The following is a 21,367-nucleotide window of genomic DNA, read 5'->3' as shown; positions in this document are numbered from 1 at the left end:
GTACATTAATGTTCATAGTATATAGTCATCTGTATATATTGTTCATAGTATATACCTTCTGTCATATTTTCATAGAACACACCTACTGCAAAATATTTTTATAGTCCATGCCCACTGTATTATATTCTCACTATTGTATTCTGTATTTATTCTAACTGTATATCCTGCACTTGCTAACTGCACTTCTGGTTAGACCTAAACTACATTTCGTTACACTGTACTTGTATATAATCTAATCGTATTAGGCGCCTTTAAAGAAAACCAAGCTGTGGCCTATTGGTTAGAGCATTGGGCTTGTGATCAGAAGGTTGCCTGTTCAAATCTCAGTGCCAGCAGGTGATGACTGAAGTGCCCTTGAGCAAGGCACCTTACCCCTGATTGCTCTGCAGTAATGTGCCACTGTAAGAAACTACTTGTAAGTCTCTTTGGATAAAAGCGTCTGCCAAATGAATAAATGTAAATTTAAAGTATGTTTTCAGTTTTTTATCATGTGCATAGTCTCTCAACTTTTGATCATCCTTTGTATGTTTCACGATTTCATTCCAGAGGCAGCTTTCACAAGCAGCAGCCCACTGGTAAAACATCCGTATAACAATAGTGTAAGAAATTGTCATGCCATAGTTTACGAAGGACACAGGAAATGTGCATTGATAAATCTTGATTCTACATGTGATTTACTTTTTGGTGAACTGTCTTTGTAGTATTAAGAGAGGGAAAGCCATGGTCGATTTTTTTGCACCTCCTCTAGGTGCAAAAAAATCAGATAACTCCTGTCTCTTAAAATCAGATAACTCTTTTTATAACTAAAAAATAACGATTTGTATTGGCTAAAATCTGATTTTAAGAGACGATAGACAATGTTATAAAATAACATTTTATAAATGTTATAAAATAACATTATAAAAGTTTATAGAATACAATTTTTATGAAAACCTCATTTTGAATCCTATTATTTTTTATTCCTGAGAACGTCCCAGCACAACATCTGACAGGTTTTCCCGGATCGCATCATATTATTTACTTGTTATTTACTTTTTTTTAAACTTCCAACCATTAGGACCTGTTTATGTTATAATAAACATCAAGATCAGTAGGAACAAATTATCTGGTTTAGAGTTCTTGGTAGTGTTGGGGTTTTTTGTCATGAATCAGGCACATACCATCTGATGTTTCCTTGAATTTATCACTGCTTTTCTTTTTTCCCCACTTCCAGGGCTTGAAGATCTTGCCCAGGTTGGAGAACTTGCCCTTGCCCTTTGTTGAAGAATTTCCTCCTGGATGCGCCCCATCACTGTCTGGAACAATATTATCGATTTCATCATCTGTGGGTAAAGATAAAGGATGAGTTCCACAACATACAAAAACCTGTGGAATAAAAAAACTGAAAAAGAACTGAAAAAGAACTAACACACTTGAATAAGCATATAACAGTGAAAAATCAAGTGTAGGTGTCTACTCCTAGGGTCTTCTCCTATCTAGCTCCTAAACTTTGGAACAGTCTTCCCTGTGCTATCCGAGAGGTAGAAGAACTCTGTTAGTTTAAATCTAGACGCATCTTTTCAATCTTGCATACACAACACTTCCCTTATATAAATCCGCTGAGGGTTTAGGCTGCATTAGTTAGATCAACCGGAACCAGGTACACTTCCAATAACAACTGATGTATTTGTTGCAGAACAGTACTCTACTCTCAGCCAGTCTTGTCTAATTGTTCCAAGGTTACCACAGCGGGCAGGTCATGCAGTTCATGCCCAAAAAAAATGTATTGCTCATTATTTGGTGCCCTTAAAGTCTTGGTGCCCCTGGGCACTCGCCCAATTGCTCATATGGTTAATCTGCCACTGTCCAGACCTGATGGTAGAGCAGTGACCTGACAAGAGGTAGATGATAGAGCTGGAATCTACAAAATGTGTTTGTTTTTATTTAGCCTTGTTGTGCAAGCACTGGTGAGCTTGTGCAGAGGCTGCAGCTTTTGCCAGAGGGGAACTGGAATCCCCTGGTTGTGCTTGGGTTCTCCTGAGGTTTCTTTTTTTCCTTTGGAGATTTGGGTTCATTGCCACCGTTTGCATACTATTTTTGTAATTTATAGTCTGTTTAATACTTGACCTGTGTTTCGCTCTACTTTATTTTAAATGAGTGCTTCTCAGTGATAACCACTGTGCGTGTGTGTCTGTGCGTCCGTGTGTATGCACATTTGTGTGTTAGTACGTGTGCATATTGTGTGTGTGGATTTTTTTTATGTGGGTGTGTTTGAATCAGTGTGGGTGTGTTGGTCTTCTGTGTTTTCACCTTTTTTGTTTTTACTTGTATAACTTTAAATGTTTTGCTTGTAGTAAATATGTTTCATGTACAGCTGCTTTGTAACAATGAAAATTGTAAAATAAAGTTGACTTACAAAACCCTTGTTACGGTGATAATGCAACCTGTCATAACATAATTTGTTGCGCTTGTCATTACATCTCATGGCTAATCTCTGGCCCACATTCCAGTACAGTAGGTGGCGGATATGCACCTCAAACGTAAGTTCCCTCCCGCCATTGAAAAGGAACAGAAGGAGAATTACGTCACATGATCACGTCAATATGGTGTACAATGGCTGGATCGGATTCATACTACACACATTCAGGGAAAACAGTACGTACCCATTTAGCCCCGTTAGGTATGTACTTACTGAAATTAAGTACCTACTCATTGGCAATGCAAATTCAGCCGTAGTTCTAGGACAGGGGTTCTCAACCTTTTGCAAGCTGGGCCTCCCCAAAGCTGGTTCATTGCAGTTGGGGCCCCATTATTATTATTATGATTACTATAATTATCATCAGTAGGCCCTTTTAGCATTACTAGGCTATTGATATAATTGGGAATTGGCACCAGACCTCTGATATTAATTTATGCTTTATTATTGTTATTATTACTAGGCCTAATCGTAGGCATCATCTGCATTTTTTTACAGAAGCTTGCAGGTAGGTGATGTTAATGTGAGACCTGCTTTGCCTTGCAAAGATCCTCAATTCTTGGCTCAATGTTTGATAAACATAGCCTTAAATCATCCTCGATGTGTGCACCATTGCTTTATTTCGTTTTGAGTACAGTCATTTTTGAGAGTCCTCACACAAATATGTCGATGCGAAAGGAGGTATAATATCTTAAAGGCGACGTCTCAGAGTTCAGGATATTCCTGCATCACTGCTGCCCAGAATGACGAAAGAGGGCATGAGCTAAAGAGTTCCTTCAGTCTACTGACACTGTTCCTGCATATCAATTTATAGCTCGTTTGCTGTGCACACAAACGGATTTCGAAACCCAAGCAAAAGAGCGATAATTCTCTTTAAAGTACGTCGCAAACTGTTTTCTCATTGCTGACAGGTGCTCAGACACTGATTGAAATAGGGAGGAGAAATCGTGTGACTTGCCTGCATCAGTGATAAAATCTGCAAGGCTGGGGAACATGTTGCAGTTCCCTCGACTGATGCGGCCATGCCAGAGTTGTGTGAAGGCATGCAATTTGTCTGCAAGGAGCAAAATATGAGTTTCACGGATTGGTTCAACACGGAGTCAAAGAGAACTGGCATTTTTTTAGAACCATTCACGGATAGAAATATCCGCCCCACTGGTTGAGAACCACTGTTCTAGGAAATGCCTAAGGACATGATTTTAGCACTGTTTCTCAAGCCTCCTCAGGTATTTTCATGATAATAAAGTTTATTTATAATGATCATGTTTAACGGGTATTGGTTTTTACAATTCACGTTATAAGTGACTCGAACTCGCACAGATTTTAGAACGAGCAGCATTTCCTACTGATGCCAGAGCTGTGCTTCACAGACAAGCTAAACGTAAAAAAAATTATTGATGTCTTTCATAATTGCAGCCAGCTCTATTTCAGCAGGATTTAGTGGATATCACAACCCTTGAAAGAGTTGTTGGAAATGGAAATGAAATGAAAAATCACTATAACATGTCATTTTATTGCTAATTGTAAGGTGAACAGTTATGTTTTGCAAATCCGAGCAATGGATGAGCGACACTATGCTGCCAACCTGGCAAATAATTTTATGACATCTGTAGAGCCTGCGTGCAAGATAATGCTAGCAATATGATAGCAGCAAACAGACACATGAACTGGGAATCTGTACCTTGTTTCGCGCACACGCTTCAGTTGGCCATCAATGGTGGATTTAAAGCTGCAAGCATAAAAAGACTCATCGGAGCATGCAGTAGATTTGTAGGACATTTCCACCACAGCACGATTGCCACAAATGCACTTAAGCAGAAACAAACACAATTAGAGTTGCTTTCGCACAAGCTTGTGTAATACTGCAAAACGCTCTGGAATTCGACTGCTGATATGTTTGCACGATTACATTAACAGCGCTGGGCCATCACTGCCGTGCTCTCTGACAGAACCGTAACCAAACTGGCGGATGCAAAATCTCCGGAGTTAATCGATGATCACTGGCAGACAATTGAGGAAATGTTACCTGTCCTCCAGACTCTGAAAAGTGCAAGTGAAGCACTGGGTGGCGAAAACTACGTGTCTGTCTCCATGGTCCATCCACTTGTGCAAAGCCTTTTATGCAGGTTTGTCTAATTCAAACAAATAAATGCATGTATTACTTAGTTGAGGTTCATTCTCTCTTTTTTCTAAACACATTATTTTCTAATTTTTGTGTGAGTTGCACGAATGCACACGCCGCCACGAACAATGGAGAGGACGAGGCAATGCACCTTCGTCGGAAAAGACTGAGCCAGTTCTTCGGTGATGATTACAAAGTCTAGCCGAGAGGGAACAATTCTTGCTGGAGCCATGCATTCCTCCAAATGAGGATCCAATCAAGTGGTGGAACGAAAACACGATGCGCTTCAGTAAGCTTAGTTGCTTAGCGCACCGTTTTTTGTGTGTCCCAGCGACATCTGTGCCTGCAGACCGTGTTTCTCTGCAGCTGGGCTTATCGTTAATAGACTAAGGAGTCGACTTTCACCCGATCATGTCGACATGCTAGTTTTCCTCCAGAAGAACATGTATAACAACATAAGATATTCCAACTGAGTTTAAAGCATAACGTTAAAGTTATATGTATGTTCCGTACAAAAATTAGGCGGCAGCCTGCATTACGTATTGGCGCTTTTTGTTGTTCGCTCCGAGTGCCTTATTTTGTTTGCACAAATTGTGTCATGTTCTTATCAGCTACAAAACAGGATGTATATGTATAAGCTTGTTTTTATATACCCGGATAAGCTTGTTCAGAAATGAAGAATAAAATATGTTTTTTTAGACCAGTCGAAGATGTTGCCTCCTCCAGACTTTTCATGACGACAGAGGAATATAAATATCACTAACCAAACCTCTTTCCAGAGACCTTGGCATTAATGTATTCTGTCAGTTTATGTTTCTCTTAGATACCTTTGATCTTGCATAACTGACTACAGGGTTTCTACAGATATACGCAAGTTAGATTTAAGATTTTAAAGCCACTTTTGTGACATTTAAGACCAAACCTGCAATGTACATACACATTCTAAAACATTAAATTTTCAGAGGCTGTGTATATGAAATATATGAGACCACTCAAATTAGTTTCTGTTTTTCTGCATAATGTTTTTTTCTGTGGAAAGAATTTAAACCAAATACAAAATAAAAAGATTGTTTTATATTTGCATTTATTTTCACAAAAATATAAGGGAAAACAGGTTTTCAAAATATTTAAATATTTTTTGATGTATTAAGATGTTTGTAAAAATAAATACTGTATATGTGACCCAGTCTTAGAAATCCGGCCTAAAGTCTCTGAACCTAACTATGAGATAATGAGCATCAAATTTAATTTCAAGCATTAATTTCACAATGATTTCAATCTTTGACAAAAAGATATCAAGGTTAGATTTCTGCAGAATTTTATAAACATTAGCCTACATAAGATTATTTTATGGAAAACATCAGCAAAAAATACTTTAGATGGGTTTTCACAGACTGGTTCACATATGATGGAATAAGCCTTATTTTTAATCACAGCTTTCATTCATTATACACTTAACTGTTTGTCACTCCTTGGGTTTTTATCTACATTTACGCATTTGTTTCTGTTGAAAATCAAGATACACAGGACTGGAATGCTTGCAATACATGTAGAAATGCTAATTAAAGGCAAAACAGAGTGGTTTGTCAATTTATTCATCATTGGAGTTTGTGTTCCTCGTCACTGGGTCGTATTGCTCGCGGACTGCACACAGAGCAGAAATGTGCTCTCTCAAGGATTTTTGTCCTCAAGCTCATACTGTTCGGTGCGCTCGCGGAGCATAAATGTTATCTCGCGAGGGTGCGTTTTCGCTTGTGGAACTGTTCTGAGCGCATATTTCAGCAAGAATGTTCCGTTTCATTAATGTTTGCACTTTTCTTTCTAATCAGTGTTACAGTGCCTTACAGTTATTTTATCACCCTGCAGCAAGACATTATTTTAATGCTCTGCTCTGTCAAATAGCCAGCTATTAGCACCTCTCTCCATCCCCCATGAACTGATAAGTTGAGTCTGTTTTTGAAAGCATGTACTCACTAGACAGAATGAGAAGCAGTGTTCTCCATTCATGAATCGTTCCCTTCTACAGTATGTCCGGCCAATGTTGTAAAATTAGCAACTAGATTACGCCACACTATGGAAGAATTTTATCGTGAAATATTCAAAAAACACTTGCACAGTGTGATAGATTTCATGCAGTTGTGTACTTCCATTATCCCGAATGTTCCCAAGAATGTGCAAATCCTAAGAAATTCCTATTTAAAATGATGGCCCGTCCCTTGTCTCTCTTGCATTTGTCTCATATCAGTGACTTAATATCCGGTGCGTTGCAATACCCTAGAGAAACTACTTAAACATGCAAATGCCACCGTCGCCTTACAGCATACGTCACCTTACATTACACGTTTCTTGCAAGCCAATTCATTACGATGATAAATAAAATTCATCCATCACCTCGTCAGTGAATATGATGGGCGATCTCCATACGCCTCTGGATGGTGAAAATTCCAAATAAAAACATGAACACAGTTCATCTGTAAATAAGCACATGGTTTGTCCCAGAAACATCCAGACATAGGCTGTCATCTATGAATGTGTTCTTGAACTGTAATGAGCACACTAACTATAATGTCATGTCCCACTGAAAAGAAAAAAACTGCACATTGCAGGGCTGTAGACATCTGATCGCTTTGTGATAGTTTTTTTTCAAAGATTGAGGTAAAATATGACAGGGTCTTAGTGAGTTCAAAGCTGGAGCTCTGTCAGAGGGCCATTGGGTTCTTGGTCATCTCCTTGACTAAGACCCTTCTACCCCGGTCAGTCAGTTTGGCCAGGCGGCCAGCTCTAGGAAGAGTCCTGATGGTTCCAAACTTCTTCCGTTTACGGAAACTTTTTTATACTTTCCCCAGATCTGTGCCTCGATACAATCCTGTCTTGGCAATCTACAGACAATTCCTTCGACTTCTTGGCTTAGTTTGTGCTCTGATATGCACAGTTAACTGATAATTAATGGAAAATAATTAATTGAATCCATTTTGGAATAAGGCTGTAACATGACAAAATGTGGAAAAACTGAAGCGCTGTGAATACTTTCCGGATGCACTATAGATATTATACCTCAAAGCGACGATGTCACAGATCACTATCTTATAACCTGTGCATTGCGCAATGCAGGAAACAGCAGTTTAACACGTTATCGACAGGGTAGAAAAATTACTTTGACTACTAATGATAGTTTCGCAAAGAGCTTGCCAGATCTGACTCTTTTAATAACCATACCAATAAATACAGAATTCCATACCAATAAATATACAATTCTCCATATACATGCCGTTCATTCACTCAATTTACAACAAGAATACCACAGCTTGCTATAGAACTATAGTATTTTTTTATTCGAGCGTTTAGGCTAACCTGTATTGTAATTTTGATAAAATTTTGATTTGATGTGTTAAATTTGTCGTGAAGATGCTTCCACAATAGACACTTGAGTTTCAGTGCGCTCTGAGCGGCATGCATCTAAGAGGAAGGGTTCGGCATCGCTTTCCCAGGCACGATCTCCACCTCATTCACCGGCGTCATCATACGCCTCTGCACTCCGCAAGATATCCGCATGCAGCAAGTGGACGATCCAGAGCCTTCGTCTGGCCCTTGCCAATGCGGACGTCCCATTCAGCAGGCGGATGTCGAAACTAGAGCTCTACACCCTCTACGTGTCGTCCCAGTTCGACGTCCCCTCGATGAGGTTGGCACGATCGGCTGCCAATAACAAGCCAGGCTCGGCTCGGTGTCCCGTCCATTCCAGGCTCGGGCAATCTACCTCCGCAGCTCGGCATGGCCTCCCTCACTCGAGCCGACGCAGCAAGCCTTGCAAGTCTTGGAAGCGCTCAGGTCACGCTAGAAGCCACGGATATCCCGATCGAGCACCTCCGGCAGCCCGCGCCATCTCAGCTCAATGCGTGGGACACCACCGCGACTGCAGCTGACCGCCCCGGCCAGGCTGGCAGGCAACTCTCAGGAGCCCTGGCTCACCCATACCTCTCCAGCGTGAGGCTGCCTCCGTTGGGGACACAACCGCTGGTCTCTGGACCACAATTCTTTGGCGCCACCGCTAGCGCGCGCATGTCTCCGTTAAACGCACAAGCGGCCGCCATTAGATTCGCCTTGCCCGCGGCGCCGGAATTGATTTCTAACGTGAGGCTGCCTCCGTTAGAGTCACGGGCCTCATATCTTCGGTGCCGCTGCCAACGCTAGCGTGAGCTTGCCATTCTCACTCTTCAACAGGCACGCATTTTTTGGGGGGGTGTATGCTTACTTCGGCGGTTGTCCAGCTCTATTTTGCATTTTGGGGGTGTGTTCTGGGCTTCAGCCGGTTCCGAGCCCGGAGCACTTGCTCTGACCAGGGTAGAGTGCTCCGGGTTCGGATAGATCCGGCGAGCTCGGTCCCACTCCCTGCACAACACGGCAAATACGCATAACCTTCATTCCCATGCTTTACCATCTATCCCAACAAGGAGCTGTTTATCGGCGAGGGCGAACTCGTGAAATGATGTTTTATTAACAAAGTTCGGGAGGAACCTAAGCATATAAATCAGCCCGATGTTCCATCAGGAGCAATAACCTATCAGCCGAGCACGCAATCTCTACTTAATTATCTAGGCTGGTTCACCATCAGCAATCACCGTATCTACACACAGAAAAATAGGAATACTGTTTCTGTAGCAAAAGGTACATTTGCTGCAAAAGTACCCTGTAAGGTACAGGGAATAGTCCTTAAGGTTATATTTGTGGACCCTTGTTTAATTCTAAAGGTACAAATTAACATCTCACCGCAAAAGGTACATGATTGTACCTTATAAGTTCAGACAAATAATGCAGCACATCAGTTATCACAAATGACCAGTAGGTGTCGGTCTTAAGTCTTTCCGGTCCTGACAATCATCTTAAACGAAACATGTCGGTTGATCGTCCGTTGTCAAGTTTATCCACAGAAGATTTAATTCAAAAAAGAATTGAAGCAGGAATACAAGTCACTGAAGAAGAGTCAAGAAAATTCAAGGGTAAGTAACCATGTCTTGATTTTTGGTTTTCGTTCTCGTTCATGTTAACGTTAGCCATTACGCATTTTTAGCATCAACTCTAATGGTTGGAATTTAACTTACGCGAAGCATCTATAATAAAGTATTTAAAATATAAAATGTGCATCTATTTTGTTTCATACACGGTTCAGGATTGTTTAAGTATTTTATGCTTTGGCATTCATTTCTAAGCCCCTGCAAATTAGGCAGAGCAACCCGTTTTTTCCCGCGCAGAAGGCTGAGGTAAATCCGCTTAAATCGGGCACTGCTTATGTAATGTACATTATCTTAATAAATGTTTTTAAAATGGCCTTGTTTTGTAACGTTAGTCGATACAGTATTTTATGTTGCCTTGCTCTCTGTATTGCAAGTTCTAAGTTATATTTAACATATTCTCTTTATAGTGAAATTGCTTAGAAATTAACGTATGTCGTTTGTTATTTTAACAGGTTTATGTGGTGGCTTTAGATTAACTTTAGATCCCAGGGGATAGACACCTGCGGTGTATTTAATGCATAACCTCAGCTAATGCACTACACGCCAGCGTTTTCTTTTTTTTCGTGGCCGCATGTGTCCCATGTAGAAGATGTTAGTTAAACTAAAATCCGCTATTTTTTTTATTTCAACCGTTCTCTCGTCTTTTCCTGTGTGTTTACAAAGTTGTCTTAGAACTGCGTTGTAATTGTGCATGTGTTTCCTAGAAAATGACGTAGATGGAGAAACCGTGGATTGTGGACTCACTGAAGCCATGGTTGGATACCTTTTTGATGGTTCTTTCAAAAAGCAAATACATTTTCAACAGTTTGTGCGCCAGTACAAGGAGGCCGAGACCATTGTTATATTAGAGCCAGTACCAGCTAAAGTCTCCAACTCTACGGCAGAGCTCCAACCTACTCCTTCGACTGACACAAGGTAAGTGCTGTATGAGCGTTTAAGAGACCGTAGTAGCTAATGTGTTAACAACATGAGTCAATATTAACGTTTTATAATAGTCTTGTCTGCTCATTTTAATGGTATGGTCGATGTTTATTGAAATATGTATTGTAACATTGTGTATTGATACGTAGTATTATCTTATCAAATGTTTTGGAATAAACTGCATGCATAGTTGTATTATTATTATGGCCATTTATTATTTTTTGTACATTAAGTGTATTTATTGACTCCTTATACCTGTAAAATAAATGGTGCCTTATAATTCTGCACACAAAGCATTGTTTTACTTTAACCATTATATATCACTAATAAATTATTTACACAATTAATAGTAATTATTAAGACTAAGGAATTAGGGTTAGGAATTGAAAAAATTATCAAAAGTCAACATACCCGATAATTATACACACAGTATATTGTGGCTGTCTCCTGCTCACTAGCCCATAACACTGATGTAATCATGTATTGCAGTGGTGAACCAGCTCACAAGAGACTACCTGTTGTGATTGTTATTCCAACCTTCCCAAAAGATGTGCAGACGAGGCTTGATGCTAAATAATCATGTCAGAAAGTGCCAAAAATACGCCATAAAATAATTCGAGTCCTTTATGAAATTATGGCTGAATACACCATGTAAGTAAAACAGTTCACTTAAGGTAAAACTTTACTATATGGCTTATGAATCGATCTTTAGAAAAAACCAAAAGGTTGATTTAAAGTATGTTCTTGACTAATGCAGAGTATATCCAAGTTGCAAAAAGCACTGATCGTACCCTTTTTTAAGAGATAAGGAGGGGAATGGCTATGTAAGTTGCATTTTATATGTATCATTAACTCCCTATCTATACAGGTTCATAATAAATTGTTAATTTACTTGCTGGAGCATGCCAAATACTGAAATGTTTTTTTCTTTACTTTAATTTTTCTTTCTGTTAGCACACCTGGCACATGTCTCTAAAGCGAAAATATAAAGCAGAACGAGCACCACTTTTCAGTGACAGTGAAGTCAGAAAGTTGAAAGAGAAGTTTGGTCACAAAAACCAGTCTAAAGCTACAAGTGCATCTTCAAGTTTGTGTCGAAACCCAGCTAGTGTAGCAAGTGTAAGCCAACTAACTGACATTCATAATGTCTTCTCACTTTATTACTCACATTTACACTATGTGAAGGACAATTTAAGACATGATATTTAAAAGACATACATTTAACAGATATTTATTACGCTGCCACTGACTGTAAATAAGGCCCTTTGTACATGTAGTTCACTGTATTTTCTTTCTTTAAAGCACATTGCATTGTTATACAATTAGTGTGTAGCCTTTTAGCGTATGCCTGGCTCTGACGTTATTTGTCACCATCTAAGCATTATCTCTGTTGTTTTGCCAAAGGATATTTGTGTTGGGGAGGAGTTAATGTCTGTTGAGGCCCACGTAAAGGTGCTACAAAGTGAGTGTAGCAAGACCCATCCAGATGTATCGTCTGTCAAAGACCTTATGGCCCTAACATTCTCATGGAGATGTCGTGAAGTCACGGAAGGGATGCCTGTGGACGATGTACTAAAAAAATACCCATACTTAAGAATGCCTTCTGGAGTAAGTACTGTGAAAACAGCTTAATGTTGTGGGGAGCGCTCTGACAATTTCAAAAGTTATTATTTCAAAATAAGTAAAGTGTGATATGAAAACATTTATGAAACATTTTGTATATATGCAGTATATACAAAAAAGGTGCATTGTACTAGGGCTGTAGTCAACCAAAGAAATGCTTAGTCGACCAAAGTCCTGTCCTGCGCAGCGATCAGTCGACTAAAAAAAAAAAAAAAAAAAAAAAAAAAAAAAGACGCGATGTTTTGCATTTTGATTGAACATTTATTAAACAATCGTCATAGAACATTTATAAAACAACAACGAAAAGACATCAATAATACATAAAACTATAATAATAATACAATTCTTTGAAAATTAAGTGATTTTTTTTAAATAGCCGAAATTAAAGTATTTAAAGTTGGGGATGAAACATAGGCTAAAAAAAATAGGCAACTGGTCGACCAATGAGAATGTCAGTCGACCAAGACGGCATCGACCGATTAGTCGACTAAACGACTAAAGTTGACAGCCCTACATTGTACATCTCAAAATATTTAATTAAGTACAAATATTTGATATGTTAATGTCTTAATGTGTTTTCTACAGTTGCTTAATGAGGTTTACCAAATTCATCCTTCAACAAGCAGCTTCTGTGCTCGCTTTAGAGAGTGCTTCACTGCTGTTCTGCCAAATGTGCTGAAACTTGCCAAGGGACAATCTCACCTAACAAAACATTACACTGACGCAAGACAGGATACCCTGGCTGAAGATCTACCAGGTAGCAACAGTCACATTAGTAGCGAACCTGATAATAAATTTGTAGTTTTTTTTTATTGTTGTAATTATCACATTGCACCCTTAAGAATGTGATCGTAAAAACTGAATATTTTTCTGCATTTCAGGAATTGACTTGTTTTTCTGCCATCTACCTTAAGAGAAAAGATTGAACACTTGATCACTGTAGGAGAGGTAGGTTTGTCTGTGTGGATTTTCCCACAGTAATAGCTGGTTGATTTTAAGTTAATGCATATTCAGAAAAATGTTGATTCATGACTTTTCGGTCTTCTAAAAAGTCATGGTATAAATCGAGCATATTTATTAATGTTTTCAGCTTTATTTGTACTTCTAAGTTTTAAACTATGAAAAATATAGAGCACAAGCATAAAATGCAGTGGACCTCAATACCAGGATTTTTTATATGGGAGACCTAAAAATTTAATATGGCTATGATTAACTGTTAAAATCTGTTAAAAGTTCGTATTTACTTAAAAGAACATGAAATTCATTTTATAATGTTTATCTTTCTTATTAACTTTTTGGTATTTTGGTAAAATGTTTGTATGGTTTTGTTTTAATGTAGGGAGACCCTGCTACACCGCATCCAACCATACAGCTGATGGACAATGACTGGATAATGGCAATCAGTGGAAGAGGTTTTAGTGTCGTGAGAGTCGTTGGAATAGCCGTGTGTCAGTGCACCAGCATTGATGAAGCCTTTATAACAGCCTTCAGCATGTATTTTGCCTTCAACATTGCATTTCCAGTGCACCTGAAAAACACACTGACTTTCCTTCAGAGGCGCATTGTCAGTATCGTGGAAGAGGGAGAAAAGCCCCTGCCTGTAACTTTACTCCGAAAGATTAATCTTCTGTATTAGATTATAATGCCTCAACTGTATCAGTGCCCAAAGTGCACTCGAAGAACGTTCACTCTTACAAAGTTAATCCAGCATGTTGGAGTTGTTCATGCACATCAACCAAATTTTTTATTACCTGTGGTGTAGATGATTGCCAATCAACCGTTTTCAGATTCCATTCTTTTAGAAAACACATGTACAGGAAGCAAAGATTCAACAAAAATGACTCAACAATGCCATGTCTCAGTGAAGAGTCCACAGTACAGCAAAACAGTTTAGACTTGGATCAGCAAAATTCTGAGACAGATCCGAGTACTTCTGATCCACAAGTAGTTGAGCCACATTTTGATAAATTTTTTGAAGATTTTAAAGATAATTTGTTTAGATTTATTCTTAAATGCAGAGAGTGTGTTCTCATCCAGATGCTAGAGTTTGGGAGTAAAACTTGATGCATCGATGCATCGCGATTTATCATCTTGTGATCCAGAATCGATTCTCAAAAATTCTGAATCAAATGGCCCAAAGATTTGCGGCCTTACTCCGTTGTAGATAACCAAGGATTCGCGCAATTTTACAGGTTCTTGAGCCGCGGTACAGTTTTTCCTCACAGCTTCATTTCAGCGAGCACTCTACAGTGAGACTAAAGGTCATATCTTAGATTCACTAAGTAATACAGTCAGAGTGGCAATAACATGCGATGCATGGACATCAATACCAACAGAATCGTATGTCACAGTTACTGCACACTACATTACGGATGAATGGAAGCTCGCGGCTTGTGTTCTGCAAACGCGTGTGATGAATGAAAGTCACACAGGCACAAATATTGCTGAACTATGTTGCAAACGAGTGGAAAATTGTGAACTAAGACTTTGTTTGGTGAGTGACAATGCCTCTAACATGGCTGTTGCAGCACAGATTGGCAAATTTCCATAGGTGAGACGTTATGCTCACACACTGAATTTTGCTTTTCAGCTTCTCATTTTTGTGACTCTAAACGAAATAATCGTTTTTTTATTAAAGATGGTTCTTTTTTAAAAGGATCTAAACAAACTGAAACTTTGTCATACTCAGTTGTGGATTGAGAACTGTTTGTTCTTAATTATTGTTCTTTGAATGAAACATAGAAAGCCATACCACTACAGAACTTGTGTCTCCTAAATGTAATTAACTTTGTTAATAAAAGTTTTGAAAGAAAACTTAATTTTCATTTTCAAGATAGCAAAGCTATTAGAACAACGGTACTAACTACAAACAAAAAGCATAGTATGGTAAGAATCATTTTGGAATAGAACCATTGCTCCCAGAATTGGATCGTGTCTTAAGACTCCCACCCCTCCAGATGGCATGTATAAATAAAATAGCAGTTCACAATTTCAATAAGCTTTCACTTATTTATAGGCATGGGAAATACGTCGGAGCGTGTGAACAGACTAAAATGCGTGTGTCTCACGATGAATGTGTGAGACTTGAGAGCCCTGAAACCTGTACAGAGTTCAGCAGGCTGTGCGTTAGTAATAATGGTCCTTGTCTACTGTAGATAAATGGATTAAACAAAGATTTTTTGTATTAAATTTATTGTTTCTGCCCTACAAATCCATGAACACCTTAAAATGCGTAGCACATTCACTTTTACACGCAGAACTGGCAGATGACAGATTTATAGGATTCTGCATCGGCACCACAGAAATCATAGGGCTCTAGATATAGGCTATATGAACTCAATGCAGCACAGAAACGAGTTTCAATCGCAAAATAGACAAAATGAACGGTGCACAAACAAGCAAAAGGCAAAACACACTTCAGACAAACAAGCCACTCTGTCTAATGAACTTGCAAAACTGTATCGCACACATGAGACCTCGCAGCACGGCAAGAGTGATTCGAAAGTATACAGCTCTTGCAGTGCTTCAATGTCATATGCCAATAGGTCTGTGCAGCACTGAATTGATGTTGAACACACCTCTTGTTTAAGACGACAGACAAGATAACGATCCTCGCGATTCCGTTGAAAAGTAGATTGAGGACGCCTTCAAGATCGATCGCGATGTAAGATCGTCGGATCGCCCACCCCTATCTAGAGCCCTGAAAAGGAAAAAACTTGTATTTTTATTTCACTGAGGCATTAACACTGATGCACTTGCACAGCTTCTAATTTAAGTGTTCAAACGCAACTAACATTTTTTGGCATTTGTTGGATGAATCTGCACCTCCGCCATTACTCAACATGTAAAAAGTAATGAAGATTTTATTTTAAACCAGGTACTCGAAATGAATCAAGTAATCGTGACAGGCCATGTGAATATTAACTTTAGAAATGTTCTTATTATTCGAGGTGTACTGAGCTTTCATTATGATTTTTCTTTGAGTCTTCTGTTTTTATGTATTTTTTTCTTATTTATTTGATAAACAATGGCAATCTTTAGAAAATCTGCAGTAGTGACAGGGGTTTTGGCAAGTGGATTCTCAGCAGCTTTGGTGCTTATGCATTGCTTTGGGTCATCATAGTAAAAGGCCTGGCAATGGGGCAGGTAAGGCAGGGAATTGCTTAGGGCCACACATGAACCCTTATGTACTGTTGCGGATCAATTTAGGATGACGAACATACGTACATGCAAAGATAAAACATGCTGATGTATTTTGATATAAAATTATTTTGATAAAAAATTATTATGTTGGTGATGTTTGTGGGTTAGATTGACCTACTTAGGCAGCCATTCAAAAGCAGCTGTACAGACTCAAAGAAAAAAAATCAGGGATATTAGACTTCAGTCTTAAGTCGCAAGTGTATAGCAAACTTCGTGAGACAGTAACGATAAGTATTTTACTCAAATTTCTACAATCTACATTTCTATACTATTCAGAAGAGGTGCAGCACCCGGGCATTTCAGAGAGCTCACATCTCGCAAAAAACATTTGTTTTATTATACAGCAATATTAAAAGGATACTCCACACAAAAGTTTTTATTCTGTCATCATTTACTCACTCGCAATTCCAAACCTGTATAAATGTCTTTGTTCTGTTTAACACAAAAGAATGATATTCATTAAATAATAAAAAAATTTGGTGGAGTATCCCTTTAGCTCCAGTAAGCAATTTCGGAGAGTCTACCATTAGCAAGCCATATTTTAACAGAGAATCTCAACCTCTACCTCAATCTTTCGCACCCTCAGAGCGCTCTCAAAAGCCATGCAGCAGCCAATACACAGGAACTTGCTAAAGATGGAAAGTTGTCTTGGCAGAAGTCTGATAATACTTAACACAATATAAAGATATCATAAAATGCATTTTATGAACCCATTAAAGAATGTAACACATTTGAGAGAGATTGTGAAAACTACTAGATTGTCAACTGGCAAGATTTTTGCTTGACAGAAATATTAGAATGTCTGATTCCACAATCACTACATTCCCTCAGAATACATTAACCCCACCTGCCCATGCCATAATTAGTCTGTAACATTTACTCAGCTGTTCCTTTAGATTAGTACAGTTGGCATCATACACACACAATGTCCATTGCCCTACAGTGCACAGCAACTACAATCAAAAAAAGGTTTGGTATGCCTTGTAAATGTACAGTTTTCCTGTTTAAAAGAAGAAAAACAAATGTACTACTATATAGTTAATATGGTAACGTCACTTCAACCTTTTAAGAATGTAAAAAAACTAAACATAGTACCACCTTCAAACTTCCCAACATCTGATCAAGTTGAGACATACCTTTTATGTAGGGAAGGTTTGGGTATGAGGTGCGAGTGAGCGCTCCCTGTCCCATACTTCTGCTCTGCCCTCCTGGGTCCCGTATGCCCCGTCCTCTGCCTGTTCCAGGGCCAGTGGCAGGGAGGGCCAAACACTGTTACACTATTATCAGCAAGCTGGTACTCCCGCTTTGTAAATCTAAACTGTTAAACTCAAATTCACACTATTTGTCCATCCTTCTTTACGTTACATTTCTCCTCTACTCAGTTTGGTCTCTCTAGCTCGCTTGTTTACAAGAGGTCAGAAAGTCCCTCCCTATCACAAACCATGAATATATAAATAACATAGGCGGCTACTCATCTGAAGTATGACAGCCAACCAGGACCAGTCATTAAACATTGCAGATTTTTCACAATCAAAGGAGGGAACCACAGAGTATGTTTGAATGTAGCAAAAAAAATCTTGAAGAGGTTGTAGAGTCTTAGCGTGCCAAGACAAATTTTCGATTAAGCATTAGATAGTGTGGTGTAATTGGAGACTTGAGTGCAATATGAGCTGGGGCGAGGTGAAACTTGACTGGAAGGATGTGACATCATATGGCCTAAAATTACACAAAGAGTGACAGATACCAAGGTTGTAGATAGGTTTATTTGAAAACAAATGGCCCAATATGTGAAATAAAACATATGTGAAATAAAACATAAAATAAAAACATATTTTGAACATGACTATATAAATATTAGCACATGAGCAAAGAAGGATGTACAAATAAATCTGCACTGTAAATCCTGTGTATCTTTTTCTTTTTATATGGTACAATGTGTCACTAACTCAGAATGCACACTCTGGTTACAGTTGCATGTGTGCATATTCATATCATTGTGTGTGTCCACATCAAAACTTAAGTTGATTTTTCTTATTACAAGCAGAGGTGGGTAGTAGCTACATTTACTTCATTACATTTACTTGAGTAACATTTTGGAAAACATGTACTTTTAAAGTAAAATTAAAAGTGGGTACTTTTACTTGAGTATATTTCTAATGTCTCATGATTCGTCTGAAGAAGCGTGTTACTCACTCCTTGTAGCGGGAAACATAACACACAGAATACAAAGAGCGTTGGATGAAGTGGATATGAATCTATATCTATCAAACCAAAACTGCAAATGCATCATATTGTTTGCCAGCAATGATAAATGCATGCGCCCGCGCGACCTGTTCGTCAGACACGTACAGCAACATTACGCACGACATGTTAGACACACAGACGTGGGCTTGCAGAAATATACATTTGAAGAACAGAAGGAAGAGAACTTGTTGATTGGCATGTGGTTCACTGTTCACTATGTTTACATTAAAAAGTAAGAGCTTTTCACAACACACAAGTGATGTGAGACAACATGAGAAAACAGTTTGTCTAAAATCAGTTTGAATTTCATAAAAGAGAGCACTAGATGTTCAAGATCAACTGAGTTTAGTTAAATGCATTGTAAACGCAAAACTCTGCAGGTTCACTTTAGTTTGACATGGTCTATTATTCTAAATAAGTTGTGTAGGCTACATTGACATTGGGACTAGATGAAATTTACAGAAGTTCTTGTCTCTTCTGTGTTTGTCTATTCATTTCTCTCTGTGTGTATATTGAAAAGATATCTTATGATAATAACAATAATAAATATTGATTAAAATATCATATAGATAATGTTGATATTAATATATATTTTTTAATAGTATATAAGATGATCAGATACAAAGTAACTAGTAACTAGCTACTTGAGTAGTATTTTTATTGCATATTTTTTATTTTAACTCGAGTAATTTTGAAAATATTGACACACAGAGCTACACATGAATGAGGAAAAAAATCCAGAAAATCACATTTTCAGATTTTTTAAGAATTTATTTGCAAATTATGGTGGAAAGTAAGTCTTTGGTCACCTACAGTTTAAAAATCTTTACTTTGACGAAAATTCACGCCGCATTAACCAATCAGAAGCTTGCAATAGTAGGGCCGTGAGCGAGAGGCAGAAGCCTGTAATGAATTTACCGCGTTTGGTGTGAACAGTCTGTAAGAGTAATCCGACAAATGTGTCACAGAGGCATTTGACCTACTTTTTCACAAGTGATGTTTTTATCTTTGATTGGTCTCACACACTCACATGACGTGAATTTGCATGCGTATGAATGGAAGTCAATAGGCGCAAAAAAGCAAGTGTGTCCATGGCTTAACACCAGTATTCAGGGACAGGCATTACAATGGTGCAGATCTTACTTGTCTGACTGATATCATTTTGTTAAATAAATTTAAAGGGGAAATTCACACCACAAAATTTTATTATACCATGCCCTAAATGCCCAGTTTTGCATGCGAGGATAAGGTGACCTGACGTGCTTCTTCCCAGGGACACCGCCTACATAGGTTAGGTAGTTTTCATATTTTAAACACGCGATGGTGTCATCCAGTGAAGAGAAAACGCAAAACGTTTGTACTTTTTCACAAGTTGACAGAGGTCCTCAGGTCTTAAAAATTTCACCTGCAGCTTTGCCTCAGTCTGGACAAAATAAAAAAAATCCATTGCTCTCTTGTCTCCTCTGAGGCTGGGACTCTAAATAGTTTTCTGTCCTGGTCTGTGCAGCTAACAGAAAAATAGTTAGCATGCTTTGCACAAACTTTTGTGTCAGAACTAATACACGTATTTCCAGGGTTCTTACACCTTTTACAAAGTTAAATTACAGCTCTTTCCCAGTACTTTCAATGTGTTTTCATGTTTTTCTAGTATATATACATAATCACACAAAGTTATGATAAAAAAGATCTTTAAATGACATTCACAACTTAAATTGTTGAGTGTCTGGCAAATAGGCCTACATTTTACATTCTTTCCAAAATAGCGACGTGCAGCAGCGCACAACAATGCAAAATAAATGGATTACAATGTAAAACATTATTGTGCACATAGGACAAAAAAAAGATTCAACTTGTCCTGCAGATGGTCAGTTCGCTCGTAATAACCTCGCACACAAGCAGACGCATTTCCCTTTCTGGAGAAGGGTTCTGTTGCTCTTGCAAATTCCACCATGGAAATAGCAAACCCGCCATGGCGCGAGCAAAACTGGCTCTTAAAGGGAATGTGAGATGATACTCTTATTGGTTTACTGCACGTCATGCCCAAAACACACCCATGACTCATTAAGAGAATAGGGACAAACCATTTAGATCACGTGCCAGATGTGCCGACCATTTCTTCCTTCGATAAAATAGCAGAAATAGATTAGGACACACCTCAAGCACACTTGCCCCGTAGTTAAAAAATCCTTGAGTCCATCACAGCATAAAAAGCAAAACAGCTATGAATGAACGAACAAACGAACGAACAAACATATATATATATATATATATGTCATGATTCTGCCTAATCTTGTCTTGGTTTTCTGGTCTAGGGGCAGAATCATGACAGACCCACGTGTTTTATGTGGAGAGAAACATATTATGGTCAATCAGGACATAATATGTGTTCTCTCCAGTCTCGTCATTGGCCCCGCCCCTCTCGTTCCTAGTATTGCTTTCCTCCTGTGTCTCATTACCCACACCTGCCCATTGTTATCTCCTTTGTTAGTTTTCCTATAAGATGCCCTCATGTCTATTGTCTTGTGCTCGTTCGTTGTACTTGTTACCCCGTCATTGAAGCCTTGTCCTGTAAGGATACTTAAGTTTATGCTAGTCTTTGTGAGTGTTCGTTTTAGTCTTTTTTTTTTTTAGTTAGTGTTCTTGTCAAGTGTGTTTAGTTCTTATCAGTTTAGTTAGTCCGTGTCCTGATTGTTATTATTTATCTTGTCTTGTTTTACCCCCTTGTGGGTTTTTGTTTTGTGTTTATTTAATATTAAAGTCCTTGTTAACCCCTTCATCATCCGTGTC

General features: G+C 38.5%; 1 protein-coding gene across 2 annotated transcripts in view; it reads right to left on the bottom strand.

The window, feature by feature from the left end:
* phactr4a (phosphatase and actin regulator 4a) overlaps positions 1-21,367 on the bottom strand; it is an 81,128-nt gene that overhangs the window by 44,403 nt on the left and 15,358 nt on the right. The window contains exons 3-4 of one of the 2 annotated variants that reach the window (XM_079484774.1): positions 15,712-15,833; positions 1,161-1,322 (exon numbers count right to left, since the gene is read on the bottom strand). Coding sequence is in view for 1 of the 2 variants with exons in the window: in XM_079484773.1 (XP_079340899.1) it covers positions 1,161-1,322 (162 nt within the window). In the remaining variant the exon portion in view is untranslated. The remainder of the gene's footprint in view (positions 1-1,160; positions 1,323-15,711; positions 15,834-21,367) is intronic. The other variant, XM_079484773.1, reaches the window with a different exon arrangement.

The sequence above is a fragment of the Barbatula barbatula genome (assembly GCF_947034865.1).
Source record: "Barbatula barbatula genome assembly, chromosome: 21".
Classification (NCBI taxonomy): domain Eukaryota; kingdom Metazoa; phylum Chordata; class Actinopteri; order Cypriniformes; family Nemacheilidae; genus Barbatula; species Barbatula barbatula.
This window is presented reverse-complemented; position numbering and strand designations above follow the sequence as displayed.